This window comes from Hypomesus nipponensis, chromosome 11, assembly GCF_054491055.1.
Source record: "Hypomesus nipponensis isolate SF chromosome 11, ASM5449105v1, whole genome shotgun sequence".
Classification (NCBI taxonomy): Eukaryota; Metazoa; Chordata; class Actinopteri; order Osmeriformes; family Osmeridae; genus Hypomesus; species Hypomesus nipponensis.
In genome coordinates, this window is record NC_140371.1 from 960,675 (window position 1) to 977,500 (window position 16,826).

Here is a 16,826-nt window from a genome sequence, read left to right on the forward strand (position 1 = left end):
ACTGTAGTGAGACAGGGAGACAGCTAGCTCTAGTGAGACAGGGAGACAGCTAGCTCTAGTGAGACAGTGAGACAGCTAGCTCTAATTTAGTGAGACAGGGAGACAGCTAGGACTAGTGAGACAGTGAGACAGCTAGTTCTAATGTAGTGAGACAGGGAGACAGCTAGCTGTCCTGTAGTGAGACAGCTAGCTCAGGAACCTGTGAGAGTGAACAGGAAGTTAACTCCAGGACAGGTGTAATGTTGTACATCAGACACAAGTAAATATATTATCATCATTGTGAAGAAAATACCATTCCCATTAGGGCTCCTGTCGAGAAGCATAAATATGTATTTATGTAAACATGCTTTTCCCAGTGTGAATGCAGCTATATCAGCATGTGGTGGAACATGTATCTGTCTGCAGACAGACAGACAGACAGGGTAGAGAGGGGGACACATAGACAGACAGGGTAGAGAGGAGGACAGATAGACAGATAGGCAGACCGACAGGAAGAGAGACAGGGTAGAGATGAGGACAGATAGGCAGATAGACAGAAAGAGAGACAGGGTAGAGAGGAGGACAAATAGACAGACAGACAGGAACAGAGACAGGGTAGAGAGGAGGAGGACAGATAGACAGACATCAGTCCTGGACATTTTGGACGTGGGAGGAAAACTGTTTAATTAAAACCTCGCATTCAGAAAGGGTGAGAAGCAGGATCTCTCTCCTCTTCCCATCCTCCTCTCTTCATCCTCCCTTCCTCTCCTCCTCCTCTCCTCCTCCCCCGCCATTTGCAGTGGCGGTATTCTCCCGGCGGGTGGTGTGTTATGCGCCAGCTCGCCAGGGCAGGATAATTTGTCTGACAGCTCCTCTGCCTACCAGCCTACCAGGCAATCTGGAGACATCACAACAGCAGGCACTGTGCCATCATCCCTCCCTCCCCCGCCACACCTCACCCGGCCTCCACAGATGTCAGTCTGACAGCAAGAGAGGGAGAGAGAGGGAGAGAGAGAGAGAGAGAGAGAGAGAGAGAGAGAGAGAGAGAGAGAGAGAGAGAGAGAGAGAGGAAGAAAGAGAGGAGGAAGAGAGAGAGTGAGAGAGAGAGGTGGACATCCAGAGTGTTTATCTATCCCCCCAACCTCCGCCACCAGGACCTGTCTGTCAAGCTCCAGTTCTTTAGTTCATCTACAGTCAATCTGGATTACAGGTGACACTTTGAGTCTAGGAGCTCTACTCTACCAGCCCTCCTCTCTACCATCTCTACATCTCTACCATCTCTACATCTCTCCTGTCTACCATCTCTACATCTCTCCTGTCTACCATCTCTGCATCTCTACCATCTCTACATCTCTCCTGTCTACCATCTCTACATCTCTCCTGTCTACCATCTCTACATCTCTCCTGTCTACCATCTCTACATCTCTCCTGTCTACCATCTCTCCTGTCTACCATCTCTACATCTCTCCTGTCTACCATCTCTACATCTCTCCTGTCTACCATCTCTACATCTCTCCTGTCTACCATCTCTACATCTCTCCTGTCTACCATCTCTCCTGTCTACCATCTCTACATCTCTCCTGTCTACCATCTCTACATCTCTCCTGTCTACCATCTCTACATCTCTCCTGTCTACCATCTCTACATCTCTCCTGTCTACCATCTCTACATCTCTCCTGTCTACCATCTCTACATCTCTCCTGTCTACCATCTCTACATCTCTCCTGTCTACCATCTCTACATCTCTCCTGTCTACCATCTCTACATCTCTCCTGTCTACCATCTCTACATCTCTACCACCTCTTCTCTCTACCATATCTACCATCTCTACCATCTTGACTATATGTTATTTAGGTGTGTTATTTAGGTGTTCCCTTACATTTTTGGAGTAGTGGTAGTGTAATAGTTATATATAATGTATGGAGGTGCATGCAGTCTATTAAAGTTCTATTCTGTATTGGACATATCTGTGATGTCCAATAGCATCCTTAGATTGTTGCCAAGGTCACATTAATCAGCTGCCACTCATCTCACTAGTCACTCAGTCAAGTTCAATAACAAAACTACTGGAGCTCACCTTCATTCTCTCTCTGTCCCTCTCTCTGTCCCTCTCTCTGTCCCTCTCTCTGTCCCTCTCTCTGTCCCTCTCTCTGTCCCTCTCTCTGTCCCTCTCTCTGTCCCTCTCTTTGTCCCTCTCTCTGTCCCTCTCTCTGTCCCTCTCTCTGTCCCTCTCTTTGTCCCACTCTCTGTCCCTCTCTCTGTCCCTCTCTCTGTCCCTCTCTCTGTCCCTCTTTCTGTCCCTCTCTCTGTCCCTCTTTCTGTCCCTCTCTCTGTCCCTCTCTCTGTCCCTCTCTCTATTCCCTCTCTCTATTCCCTCTCTCTGTCCCCCTCTCTGTCCCCCTCTCTGTCCCCCTCTCTGTCCCTCTCTCTGTCCCTCTCTCTGTCCCTCTCTCTGTCCCTCTCTCTATCCCTCTCTCTACCCCTCTCTCTATAGTAGAGGCGCTGAGGAGGATGATTGGGCTCCAAGTCTGGTCATGGCTGGTTGATTTGATGAGCCTATTGGTTAGCAGGAGAAGACAGCCAATTAGAGGGCAGCATGGCAGGCAGGACGTGACCAGGGCAACACAGGAAGCATCCTGTCAGCTGTCAATCACACACTAGCTACCGTCCTTACCTTCTGTCTGCCCATCTCCCTGCCTGCTTGTCTGCCTCTCTCCACAGCATCTCCCTGCCTGCTTGTCTACCTCTCTCCACAGCATCTCCCTGCCTGCTTGTCTGCCTCCCTCCACAGCATCTCCCTGCCTGCTTGTCTGTCTCTCTCCACAGCATCTCCCCAGAAGCATGAGAGCAGAACCAGGGTGTGGTCTCTGACAAAGCAGTCACCATCTGCAGCAGGGCCGGCCCAAGGCATAAGCGAACTAAGTGGCTGCTTAGGGCCCTTGTGGCCACCAGAGGGCCCCCAAGAGCACATGAAATTACAGTTTAATGTACCGTATATCTTCGATTTAATGCTGCCCTCGATTAAACGCCGCACAAAAAATTAACACTGTGTAATAAACGCCGCCCCAGATATACGGTAGGAGCAGCATGCCCTGAAATACCTAGTAGCAGCATGTCCTTTTAATGAACATTATCTTGTGTTGCACTAGGGGTCCACTGCTAGCTAAAACAGGTAGTTTAATCAAAGAAATACGGTAATGAAGAAAAAATTATAATAATTGGTGACGCCGAGGGGCAATTCTGCTTAAGGCCCCATAATGGCTTGGGGCTGATCTGCAGCAGAGCAGAACCAGAGTGTGGTATCTGACAGAGCAGTCACCATCTGCAGCAGAGCAGAACCAGCTAGCTAGGATCCTAACCAGACAGCAAGCCAGGGTGCTAGCCAGGGAGTTAGCCACAATGCTAGTGAGAATGCCACTCATCAGGCTAGCCATGCAGGGGTGTAGCTAGCGGGGCACCTCTTACCTCTCTCGCAGGAGCGCCCCAGGTAGCCCGTCCCAGAGCAGTCACACACGTAGCGGTTCCAGCCCTCCCTGCACAGCCCGCTGTTCTGGCAGGGGTTGGACAGGCACTGCTTGGGCGGCTCCTTGGAGCAGGAGGGCTTGACCCCGGCCGCGCGCTGGACCTCCGCCAGCCGCCTCACGTCCTTGCTCTGCCCGTCCACAAACAGGTCGCGCACGCAGCCCACGTAGCCGTAGTTCAGCATGGCGGTCCACACCTCTGTGGGGAAGACCAGGCCCAGCTTGTTCTCTGGGAGACCGCCCAGGTACAGCTGGTCATCCAGGTCCAGGATCTCACTTTCCCCTGGAGCTGTGTAGGCCGTGCGGAGGGTGTTGATGGAGATGGTTCCTTGGGTGGGAGGAGGGGGGAAGACGAGGGAGACAGTAGGGAGTAAAAGTCAGTGTGCTTTTCCAGAACCTCACCCGGTGGAGGAAAGATCGGTCATATGATCATCCTGTAATATCTGTGCTTGTGGTTATCAGACCACATACAGGGAGGCAGCTAACTGTGCTGCACCAACACAACCTCATGATCAGTGGACGGATGATCAGAGAGGAGATTCACTAGACTGGTTCAGTCAGGACGATCCTCTCTAAGCCCGGCTTGATCACATTCATCTGGGAACCTCTTCCTCCTCCCAGATCGCAGAGTGCTGCGCTCGTGGAAGTGAGGAGGAGGAGAGGAGAAAGACGGGGGGAGAAAAGAAGAAGGGGAGGAGATGAAGAGAAGGGGAGGAGGAAAGGAGAAGGTGAGGAGGAAGAGAGGACTGTTCGCTCCTTTATCACCCCTGAATACCAAACAAACAAGCCCTGTCTGCTGGGGTGTCTGGTGATGAAGGGGTGTCTGGGGATTTCACCTGCCTCCCCCAATGCCTACCTCTCTCCCCCTGCCTCTTCGGCCTTCGACCCTCCACATCCCGAGGAGGGGAAAGGAGGAGAGGGGAGGGGAGATGAGAGGAGGAGGAGAGAAGGGAGGAGGAAAGGAGAAGGGGAGAGGAGAAAAGAGGAGGGGAGAGGAGAGCAGAGGAGGGGAGGCAGGAGAGGAGAAGAGAGCAGAGGAGAGGAGAAGAGAGGAGAGCAGAGGAGAGGAGAAGAGAGGAGAGCAGAGGAGGGGAGGCAGGAAAACAAACACAACAAAGTAACGCACATGCCCAGTGGCCAGAGCAGCTCTCCTCTCCTCAGCAGGTTAATCCAGTTACACACAGCAGTGTTTCCCACACATAGACTCATTTGTGGCGGTGCGCCCCAGAATCGACATCGGCCGCCACATATTGCGTTTCGTCAAAAAAACGTTTTAACACGAGGTTAAAACATGCCGCGTATTCGTTCAGCTGCATTTCCTTTCCCTGCTCTCACTCCGTCTCTCGGTCACTTACGCGTCTTTCTCACATACGCAGTCACAACGTCATCACACGTTAGCAGCGATGCATACCGACGCCGTTTTTGTAAGACCGACAGCTATATCAGCGAGCCTTCAGCATTAGTGCTGTAGCTAAATGTCTAGGAAAGTAGAGGCTCCTTTTCGCTAATACCTACGAACATGTCTCCTGGCTGCCTGGAAGGTTCCCCATCGTTAAATTAATAGTTAAATAGTTATTTAGCACTAGTGTTGCTACCTGCACATGCAGAAATTATTTGTTCGTTGTTGTTGATTTTGTGAATTATTTCGTGTGCTGACGTTGTGACGTTTAGGTTAGCACTGAGTTCCCTGGGGCCACGCAAAGCACTTTTTGCCACAAAAACATAATTCAAGCCTAAACCGTCAAATAGAACATATGCGCGAATACAAGCTACTCAATCGGGACCAAGACGAACATTATGACACTATTCAAGTTTTTTTAGGGGTGGGAAAATAATTATAAATATATATGAGAGAGAACAATGGTTGTGCTTGCCAAAGGCTTCAGCACACCCAATTATAACTCAGTCCATTAGGGTTAGAGCAGTACAGTTGCAGTAACAAGTCTAGTTACAGCTCTTTCAATGTGTGTGTGTGATAATCGTGTGTGAGTGATAATCGTGTGTGAGTGATAAGCGTGTGTGAGTGATGAGTGTGTGTGTGTGTGTGTGTGTTTGATAAGCATGTGTGTGAGTGATAAGTGTGTGTGAGTGATAAGTGTGTGATAAGCATTTGTGGGATATGTGTGTGTATACTGATAATCCACTGCAGGGGATTACATGCCTGTTAGGAGCTGTGCCATGGGATCTCTGTGCCATAGGATCTCTGTGCCATAGGATCTCTGTGCCATAGGATCTCTGTGCCATGTGATCTCTGTGCCATGTGATCTCTGTGCCATAGGATCTCTGTGCCATAGGATCTCTGTGCCATAGGATCTCTGTGCCATGTGATCTCTGTGCCATGTGATCTCTGTGCCATGTGATCTCTGTGCCATGTGATCTCTGTGCCATGTGATCTCTGTGCCATGTGATCTCTGTGCCATGTGATCTCTGTGCCATGTGATCTCTGTGTGTGGTGGGTTGCTTGGGTGTATGTGTGTGTTGTATTGTGTGTCAAAATGAGTGTGTGTGTGCACGTGCAAGTGTGTGTGCGTGTATGCATGTGCATAGAGAGAGAGAGAGAGAGACATATGAGGGAGAGAGGGAAAGAGAGGGAGAAAGATAGAGAGACAGATAGAGAGGTAAGGTATATGATGTTTATAAGTTAATAATTACATGTGTTGTCCCTTCTCTGTGGGCCGCTTTGATAAAATGTTCTAACCTGAACAATGAATGTAAATAAAACAATTTGAATTGACAAAGACATGAGAGCGAGCGAGCGAGATGGAGAGGGGGACGGGGTCGTCTCATCTGAGGGGATGTAGGTGTTTTGATACAGAATCCCAGATAGAACCACAGACATGATGGTCACCATGACTACAGTACAGTAACCACACAATACAATTCCTGTGGCTACAGTCTGGTCATTATGACTACAAAGTAGTTGTGATGACAGACTTGCTACAGCATGGTCACCATGACAACAGTAAACTCACCATAACAACAGTACAGTTACCATGAAGGCATGATCCCTGTGGATGTATAGATGGATGGACTGTAATACTTAAATCACTGCCTGTGGGAAATATACTCCAGCCATCTTATTTTACTCATGCCCAACACTACTTATACACAACACTCATGCCCAACACTACATGGAGATGGTGAGGGTCTGAGGACTGCAGCCTTGAGAGAGCTGGTGTAGCTAAGATAAACATATCTCATCTCAAGGTCTGTGTCGTCCTCCATTCATACCTCTTTCTCCTCCCCCCCATCCACTCCTTTGTTATACAGCTGATCCCCTTCTCTCCAGTCCTCTTCCTCATTCTCTCCTCCTTTTCTTCCTCCTTTTTACTCCTCGTCCTCTCCTGTTACCTTCTAACCTCCCCTCCTCCTCCCCTCTTCCCTTCCTCCTCCCCTTTCCTCTTCCCCTCCCCCCCTTCTCTCCTCTCCCCTCCTCTTCTCTCCCCTCCTCCTCTCCTTTCTCCCCTCTCCTCTCTCCCCTACTCTCCCCCCCCTCTCCCCTCTTCCTCTCTCCCCTCCTCTCCCCTCCTCATCTCTCCCCTCCTCCTCTCTCCCCTCCTCCTCCCCTCTCCTCCCCTCTCCTCCTCCCACCCTCCTCCCTTCCCTTTCTTCTCTCCTCTCCCCTACTCTCTCTCCCCTCTTCCTCTCTCCCCTCCTCTCCCCTCCTCATCTCTCCCTCCTCCTCTCTCCCTCCTCCTCCCCTCTCCTCTCCCCCCCCTCTCCCCTCTTCCTCTCTCCCCTCCTCTCTCCTCTTCTCTCCCCTCCTCCTCTCCTTTCTCCCCTCTCCTCTCTCCCCTACTCTCCCCCCCCTCTCCCCTCTTCCTCTCCCCTCCTCATCTCTCCCCTCCTCCTCTCTCCCTCCTCCTCTCTCCCCTCCTCTCCCCTCCTCTCCCCTCCTCCTCTCCTCCTCCCCTCTCACCCTCCTCCCTTCCCTTCCTTCTCTCCCCTCCTCCTCCCCTCTCCTCCTCCCCTCTTCCCCTCCCACCCTCCTCCCTTCCCTTCCTTCTCTCCCCTGCTCCTCCCCTCTCCTCCTCCCCTCTTCCCCTCCCACCCTCCTCCCTTCCCTTCCTTCTCTCCCCTCCTCCTCCCCTCTCCTCCTCCCCTCTTCCCCTCCCACCCTCCTCCCTTCCCTTCCTTCTCTCCGTAAAGTGAAAGACGTCATTAGAGCTCTTCTCAGTGTAGCTCTGCTAGGACCTCAGAGATCCGCTCACGTTACCATGGAAACTCCAGAGGAGAGGTTGGGATAGATGGAGAACGAGGATGTGAAGTGTATGTGCATGGGTCTTCTGAAGGTAATGTAATCTGATGATATGATAGTTTGAGTGGCAGTCACGTCTGTGACAAGTCCCAGAGTAGCCCGTTACTACGGGAGACTGATGCTAACACCAGCCTGTAATTGTGGGATGTTGTGCATCAGCATACATTCAACCACAATGTCTCATGCAGACCACTCACTTAATTATCAATACAACCAATGTCCAGTAGACGGATTCACAAGGCAGGTTATAACAATGTCCAGGAGACGGATTCACAAGGCAGGTTATGAAAATGTCCATGAGACAGATTCACAAGGCAGGTTATAACAATGTCCAGGAAACAGATTCACAAGGCATATAGGTTATAACAATGTCCAGGAGACAGATTCACAAGGCAGGTTATAACAATGTCCAGGAGACAGATTCACAAGGCAGGTTATAACAATGTTCACTCTGCATCCAGACCTTCAGACCCGTCCAGGACAGGACAGGATGCAGGTCAGACATCTACCCGGTGCTCAGGTACCCTGCACAAGTTCATCCTATGTTATTGTGGGTGAGTTAATACTTATATATATATACATACATACTTCAGAGTTCATATATCATCATAGATTAGTTCATATATTATGCTAGGTGAGTTAATATCATCCTTGGTAAATTATTGGTGAATTTTAACTGACACTATGCTGTGTGAGTTAAAATGATCTTGTTATGAATGTATATTATTATATATTATTATATATATATAATATATAAATTAATTTGTACGATCCTGTGTGAGTTAATATGATCCTGGGTTAGCTAGTACTATACAGGGTGAATTAAGGCTATCCAGGGTGAGTTAATGTTATCCTGGGTAAGTTAATACTATTCTGTAATAAATGTATTTTATTCGAAGTAATAATTTACTCTAGCTAGGTTGACTTAATGTTATCCTGGTTGGATTTTTACGCTAGATGAGTTAATGTTATCCTTATGATCATGTTAAGCTAAACTACTGAACTACTAAGTTACATTTACATTTAGTCATTTAGCAGACACTGTTATCCAGAGCGACTTACATAAGTACAGGGACATTCTCCCGAGGCAAGTAGGGTGAAGTGCCTTGCCCAAGGACACAAAGTCATTTGGCACAGCCGGAAATCGAACCAACAACCTTCTGAATACTAGCCCAACTCCCTAGTACCTGATCGTCCGTCCCTCTGGAAGTCCACATGGTACCACTCTCCATCGTTGACCTTCTTGTTGACCGCCCTGGTCTTGGTGGTGCCTGAACCCATGTCCAGCAGCAGGTACAGGTGGCCGTCCAGCATCTCAATGGCAAAGAAGTCCACCTTGAGGGCCTGGGGGCTTGCCCCCTCCTTGGGGGGCTGCCGGGGCTTGCCGTGGCTGAAGAGGAGCAGGCCGTTGGGCTCTGTGGTGCGGAAATCGAAGGAGATGGAACCGGTCTTCTTGGCATTCCACTTGTCCAGTGTGATGAAGGACTCCGGGGTCTCGAAGGTGATGGGGTCGAGAGTGGCTACGTTCTCACACTTGAAGGCCACCAGCCCGTGGACCTTCATGTTGGGGTCGCCCTGCTTGGCCAGGCGAGACAGCTCGAGACGTACATCATTGTTCTTATAGACCACCTGGATAAGGAGAGGAGAGGGGGAGAGGGGAGAGGGGGAGGAGGAGAGGGGGAGGAGGAGAGGTGGAGGGGGAGAGGGGGAGGAGGAGGAGATGGAGAATCAGAATCAGCTTTATTCGCCAAGTTTGCACAAACAAGGAATTGACCATGGCAGTAAGGTGCATATGGTAAACATTTAGTTTAAAATATAAGATGTAAAATATAAAAAGTAGAACATTTGAAGGAGGACAGAGTAACAGAGAGAATAAGGAGGTAAAGATTGAGAGGGGATGACAAAGTTAGTATGACTACAACAGTGAAGCTTAGTTGAGGAAAGATGGCTGTCAAAGAAGAACAATTACACAGACTGACACACACACACACAGACAGACAGAGACACACAGACAGACACATAGACAGACAGACAGAGACACACACACAGACAGACAGACAGACACACACACACACACACACAGACAGACAGACAGACAGAGACAGAGACACACAGACAGACAGACACGCACACACACAGACAGACAGACAGACAGACAGACACACACACAGACAGACAGACACAGACACACAGACAGACAGATAGACACACACAAACAGACAGACACACAGACAGACAGACAGACAGACAGACACAGACAGACACAGACCTCAGCCTCTCCGTTGGCAACAGCATGACTAGAGGGCAGTATATCTCATGGTGAATGTGCTTCTCTAATGGTTTAATCTATACAACTAACTGTAAATGCAGATGTCCTGAACACACAACCAGCTGCTTTCATTAGCAACATCAGACACACTTTTCATTAAGGTGCCATTATCTACCCTGTAACTACATAGAAATCCAATATTAACAGCATTGCTGTTACTTAGGAACTGATATGTAGTTACAGCAGTAAGTAATAACACTAGTTCAACCTGGTAAGGGGAGGTTGGGCTTTGAGCACCTGGCTGAGCGTCTGGTTTGGTCTGAGTTAGGGACTGGCGTCAACTAAGTCGACAAATAGAAACTTTTCAGCAGCTGAATCATTCTTCGTCTTTACAGTGTTCCTTCGGGAAAACAACGTTCATCTAATCTTTTGTCTGCTGCTGTTCTGTCTGCGTAGCGGTACAGGACTCAGAGCCCACCTCTCTGGCATGACTCCAGGAGAGAGACGTGACTAAGCTGAACTCTACAGGGAAACAAAAACAATCTAACCAGAATCTCTGTCAGGGAGTGAGGAGGAGGGTGATATCTGCAGAGGGAGAGAGAGAGGGAGAAGGGAGGAAGGGAGAATTGAGGAAGGTAGAGGGGGAGGGAAAAGGAGAAGAGGAAGGGAGAGGGGGAGGGAAAGTGGAAGGGAGGAGATGGTGTCCTCCTTTTCCTCCTCCTTCCAGGCTGACAGAAAGACGACAAGACCCCACCCCAGAACCAAGAGACCAACAGAACTGCTTTGACAGAGAGTTCTGGGAGAGTTGGGTTCTGTCTGAGTGGGTTCTGTCTGGGAGAGTTGGGTTCTGTCTGAGAGGGTTCTGTCTGGGAGAGTTGGGTTCTGTCTGAGAGAGTTCTGTTTGGGATGCAGGACCCGTGTTTCAGCCACCAGAGCATGCACACGTGAGCCGAGTGGCAGTTCCATTCATCATCACGTCGCCTCATAACGATGCTTAAGCCGAGGTGGCGCAGAACAGCATTCTGGGTAGTAGGCAGGTAGGGAGGGTCAGGATCGAGGCATCACACAGCTGGTGTGGTTTAGTGGACCAGCCTGAACACTCCAAGCTTCTGCTGAGTTGGAACTAGGCTGCATACATCATGGGTGAGACAACCACGTCATCACAACACACACTGGAGAGAGGCAGGGGGGAGGGAGGGAGACGGGGTGGGCATGTTGATGGGGGAGGGAGGAGAGGACAGGATATAGGGTGGGCAACAGTATCCAGATGGGAGTGTTTACAGAGCGATCCACATCCACTGCAAGTTACAGCAGAACCTTCTAGAACAGGCTGTTGGCCCCACAGCTAGCCCTTAACGAGCGGCGGAGCCCTAACGAAGGGAGGGCGCTAACGAGCGGACACTAACGAGCGGCATGGACATGTGGCCTCAGCCCGCCTGCTCATTAAACACTCCTGCCTAGGAATTTCCTCTAGGTTCTGACAGACCCACACTCTTCAGGAGGGGAATGTAGGACAGGGGGAGGGGGGACAGAGGGCTGGATGCTGGTGTGGTGCACAAATGTGGTGAGAAAGAGAGAGACGTGGTGAGAGAGTAAGGGTGCTATGTGGGTCAGACAAGCCGTTAAGGAGCGCCGACATCTAAGATGTACATTCCAGAATGCAAACTGGAGGAGGCAGATGAAGAACCTGTTCTGACAGAGCTCTCTCTCCCTCCCCCTTTCTCCCCATTCTTTCTGTCTGTCTTTCTGTCTGTCTCTCTATGTGTCTCTCTATGTGTCTCTCTAGGTGTCTCTCTAGGTGTCTCTCTAGGTGTCTCTCTAGGTGTCTCTCTAGGTGTCTCTCTAGGTGTCTCTCTGTGTGTGTCTCTCTCTGTGTGTCTGTCTTTCTCTCTGTCTGTCTTTCTCTCTGTCTGTCTTTCTCTCTGTCTGTCTGTCTCTCTGTGTGTCTGTCTCTCTGTGTCTGTCTCTCTGTGTGTCTGTCTCTCTGTGTGTCTCTCTGTGTGTCTGTCTCTCTGTCTCTCTGTCTGTCTCTCTGTGTTTCTCTCTGTGTGTCTCTCTGTGTGTCTCTGTGTGTCTCTCTGTGTGTCTCTCTGTGTGTCTCTCTGTGTGTCTCTCTGTGTGTCTCTCTGTGTGTCTCTCTGTGTGTCTCTCTGTGTGTCTCTCTGTGTGTCTCTCTGTGTGTCTCTCTGTGTGTCTCTGTGTGTCTCTCTGTGTGTCTCTGTCTGTCTCTCTGTGTGTCTCTGTCTGTCTCTCTGTGTGTCTCTGTCTGTCTCTCTGTGTGTCTGTCTCTCTGTGTGTCTGTCTCTCTGTGTGTCTGTCTCTCTGTGTGTCTGTCTCTCTGTGTGTCTGTCTCTCTGTGTGTCTCTCTGTGTGTCTCTCTGTGTGTCTCTCTGTGTGTCTCCCTGCTGGTGACCTGGAAACTGAGTTTGCTCATATAAGTGAGTGTGTGTGTGTGTGGGGGGGGGGGGTGCACGCATGTGTGTCACCTCCTTCAGACAGCCCATGAAGTTGTTGCTGACGGGGGATCCAGGCAGGTCGGCCGTGCTGGGGCTGCCCCCCACATAGAAGAAGTCGTCTGAGCCCAGCATGGTGTAGTCCTCCTGGGTGTAGCCTGTGGTGGTCAGGATGCCGTCCACGGAGATGGTCACCTGCACAGGCACACGGAGAGCACAGGATGTAGCGGCGGGCAGCAGGGCCTCGCACGCTCGCTGGCCTGGCACCCTCAACACTGTCAAACCCATTTTCATGTCTGTTTTTGTTGTTTTCTTGCGTTTTATTTTGTTTTATTAGTTTGGGAGGATGCTAGCCTCCAGGGTTGGGTTAGTAGAGGCCAGGATGACTGGCAGGTTAGTGAACACACCCGACTGCAAAAGTAATTTAGCAGACACAAAAATGAGGAGTTAGTAAAAGTTGATGAGGGTTAGTCGTAGCTAGGGTACATATGGGTTCAGTTCGGCACTTCTGAGAAAAGAACAGAAATATAAAATAAGAGAATGGTGGTGAGTTTTACTGCAGGCAGATGGCACATTCACACACACGGGTTAGCACTGGTTAATGAAACCATTGTGAAACAGCTAAAACCGGCAAGCCTCCGTCTTGGTTTTCTTTTTGCGAGCGAGCAAAGAGAGAACACACCCATGGACAGAGGGGCGGGGCTTGAGGAGTGGGGAGGGGCCTGAGGTGGAGGGGAGGGGCCTGAGGAGGAGGGGCCTGAGGGCTTGAGGATGAGGGGCAGGGCTTGAGGATGAGGGGAGGGGCGGAGGGGCTTGAGGTGGAGGGGGCGAGGCCCGGTGCTCTTCCGGCCCATGCAGAAGCGAGGGGGGCAGGGGGTCAGGGGTTGTTCCCGTGGCAAAAGAGAGAGAAAAGTAAAAGCATCAAATAAGGAACACACACACTGCTGCCATGACGACACAGCAAGCAGATGGTCAGCGTGGAGGGGGCGGGGCCAGCATTCAGAGACATGATGGCTGACACCAATGAGAGGGCATGAAGGCTGAGACCAATCAGAAGGCATGCCATGCACAGTGAATGAAGGTTGACACCCAAGGAGTTTTAGAGGGGGGGAAGGGGGGAACGACCCTACTCGTCACGGCTGGATGCAAAAAAAAAACGCTAGAAACGATGCTCCTAAAAAAGGTTGGGGGTCAAACGAAAACCAAACAGGACGTACAGGAACTGAGGAGGGAGGAAGGAACCCACACATGAGTCCAAATCAAGCAGTGAGAGGAAGCAGAGAGGTACCAACCGCAGGTCCACGTTCTAATGACGTCTACAGTCCAAAGAAAAGAACACAGAACCAAACGAAGAAACAAGTAAAGTGATAGCTACCGAACAATGGAGTTTGTTTACCATAGCGTGTCCAATGCCTGAGTGCTTTGTGGAAAAGGGGGGAGAAAGGAAATTATAAAACTGTGAACAAAATACGGACCGTTACTCAAAAAGGATATGATGGTCACTAGCGTTAGTACATTGTTAATAAAGGTTAAAACAGAGAGGTTAGTAGAATGGCACATTCCATGAGTGACATGTTAGTTAGTTTCATCCAAAGCATGTTAGTAACAGAGAGAGGACAAAATAAGTTCTACAAGAAAAGGAGCAGACTGAAGTCCCTGGCACCTGTTCTCCCCAGGAACTAGAATGTTCCTTCAGCCCACTGCCAGCTGTGTTTCTACTGCAGGAACTAGAAGGTTCCTCCAGCCCACTGCCAGCTGTGTTTCTACTGCAGGAACTAGAAGGTTCCTTCAGCCCACTGCCATCTGCATTTCTTTCACCAAAAGATCAGGCAAATTAGTCTGCTGTCGTATGAACCCAAAACAACAGACAGGCAACATTATTTGATTAAATTCCTGTTTGAAAGTTTTAAGCTTCCCCTGGTACTGTTTTGCGGTGTTTTAAGGTGAATAACGCATAGAGATGTTAAAACACACTTGGTCATCTCAGGTCACCGATTCCAACTGCCACTGCATTCTGCATTCTGTGCTCATAACTGCTGACTAGGCCTGGCCTTTCACGTCTGGCCTTCTGTTCTCCATGTTGTAGAAACACTCTTCTGCTGCTGCCAGTACACAACAGGCCAGGATCAGGGTCTTTATGTGTACCCCTGGTTCCTGCGGTGGAAACGAGGCTTTAGGAACTAGATCAAATATTCCACTGGGGTTTAAGCTGTGATTCTAAGGTTCCACACACCACAGCTTACTCCAACCGTCACCCACCAACCCCATCTCCGCACACCCCCACCTCACCTCCACACACCCAAACCCTCTACCCGACCTCCACACGCCCTCACCTCCCCTCCACGCACCCTCACCCCTCACCCCACCCCACCTCCCTCCCCTCCACGCACCCTCACCCCCCACCCCACCTCCCTCACCTCCCCTCCACGCACCCTCACCCCCCACCCCACCTCCGTCACCTCCCCTCAACGCACCCTCACCCCCCACCCCACCTCCCTCACCTCCCACCCACTCTCTACACATCATACACCTCCGCCCACATCTCCAGCCTCCCACTGAACCACCAGCCCTCCTCATTCCCCCACCCCACACATCACCCAAACCACCACCTAAACCAACCCCACACCAAAACCACCAACTCTGTTATCAATATCATCACACCTCCTTACAATTTCACATGGTATTAGCACTAATCTGCTATATCTCATCACCATCTTACCATCTATGGTAGTCAGATCACTATTGCTAAATCTCCACACAAATCCAATAAAACCATCAATCCTTTACTTGAATCAAGTCATAATTTCATAATGATAGTATAAATACTACCCCTACAAATAAGGGCAATAGTAATGCTGTTGTCGTGACTGACTGCCTCTTCTTCCTTCCTGTTACCTGCCGCAGGTTCCTGGTAACCTTGACGTCATGCCAGTCATTGTCGTTGAACTTCCCGTTAACGGGCTCTACCAGCGCCTCGAAGGCCCCGGAGCCCAGGTTGATGACCAGCGACACGGCACCGTTCTTCAGCGCCAGGTTGACGTAGTCGGCAGACTTGCCCGTGTGCAGCATCAGGCCGTTCCTCTGCAGCGTCTTGAAGGAGAGCGTGATCTCATCGCTGCTGCTCTGGATGGGCTGCAGGGACAGGTCGTAGCAGAAGAACTCTGAACCCTTGAAGGTCACCACATACTCCTCCTTCCCTGGAAAGGAGAGAGGGGTGGAGAGGAGAGAGGAGAGGGGTGGAGAGGAGAGAGGGGTGGAAGAGTAGAGGGGGGAGGAAGATGGAGACAGGTGTTGAGTTGACACCAGTGGAACATTCACTCCTGTTGTCCACAGAGGAGGAGGATGTCAGGTGTAAGTATGCCAGGTCAGCAGATTGAACCATGTACTTCATGCAGTGGTGTCGTGGTGTTTGGGTAATGTGGGTATACTGTGAATGTATAGATCGCCACAACACGTCAAGATCTAGACATATATGTCATGATTTGAAGGGGTGTACGGTCAGTCGTCTCTTCCGAAGTCGATATAGGGTCAATCCCTCTCCTCAGAGGAGGTAGATATAGGGTCAATCCCTCTCCTCAGAGGAGGTAGTTATAGGGTCAATCCCTCTACTCAGAGGAGGTAGATATAGGGTCAATCCCTCTCCTCACAGGAGGTAGATATAGGGTCAATCCCTCTCCTCAGAGGAGGTATACCCAGCTCTACATCACTGCTTTCATTCACCTCCACATGGTTCCATTGATGAATCAGAACTAATCCTGAAAGTTCTGGTTCAGTTCCTCACCTGGGTGATTAGATGCAGACTGTCCCTAGCTTACCTGTCCTCCGGCTTGGGTCCTTCTACATACATACAGTACATACTGTATCTACATACACAAATCTACTTGCAGAGTGGATGTGTTTCCCATATATTTGTGGTGACCCGCCACCAAAACAAATTGACAGCCACAAATAGATTTTGTTTAATTTATATTTGTTTTACTGCAAAAGAGTTGTAGAGTTGCTTTTTGCCCCGCTTGCAAGCCACAGGGGTCTTTAAAGATGGCGTCCCCTTTCATTTCTATGGAAAGTGTTCAATGGCGCAGTGCGCAGCACACTGGATCGCCTTGCTCCTAGCTCCGAGACTCGTGCATGCTTACAACTAGCTGTACACGTCATACTTTGCGACAACCAGTCGCGAGCGTGTGAGCTTAGGCATTGCAGTAGAGTTAGAAAACTGGCAGAATGGGGTACAAGCCCGATCAAGAAGCAGATACATCATGTGAACTTTACGAAAATCAATGCTATTAGCTTTCACTCAGCCATCTGACTCCCTTTTATCCATTTTGGATTGGTTTCAAACGTAAAAA

At 50.0% G+C, this 16,826-nt stretch overlaps 1 protein-coding gene across 1 annotated transcript in view; it reads right to left on the minus strand.

Moving 5' to 3' along the window:
- The window catches only part of LOC146267632 (neurexin-1a-like), a 195,087-nt gene that overhangs the window by 110,253 nt on the left and 68,008 nt on the right, over positions 1-16,826 (minus strand). Inside the window, exons 5-9 of the mRNA XM_084709264.1 lie at positions 15,376-15,677; positions 13,877-13,900; positions 12,514-12,675; positions 8,946-9,387; positions 3,445-3,828 (exon numbers count right to left, since the gene is read on the minus strand). Of these exons, the coding sequence (XP_084565390.1) occupies positions 3,445-3,828; positions 8,946-9,387; positions 12,514-12,675; positions 13,877-13,900; positions 15,376-15,677 (1,314 nt within the window). The remainder of the gene's footprint in view (positions 1-3,444; positions 3,829-8,945; positions 9,388-12,513; positions 12,676-13,876; positions 13,901-15,375; positions 15,678-16,826) is intronic.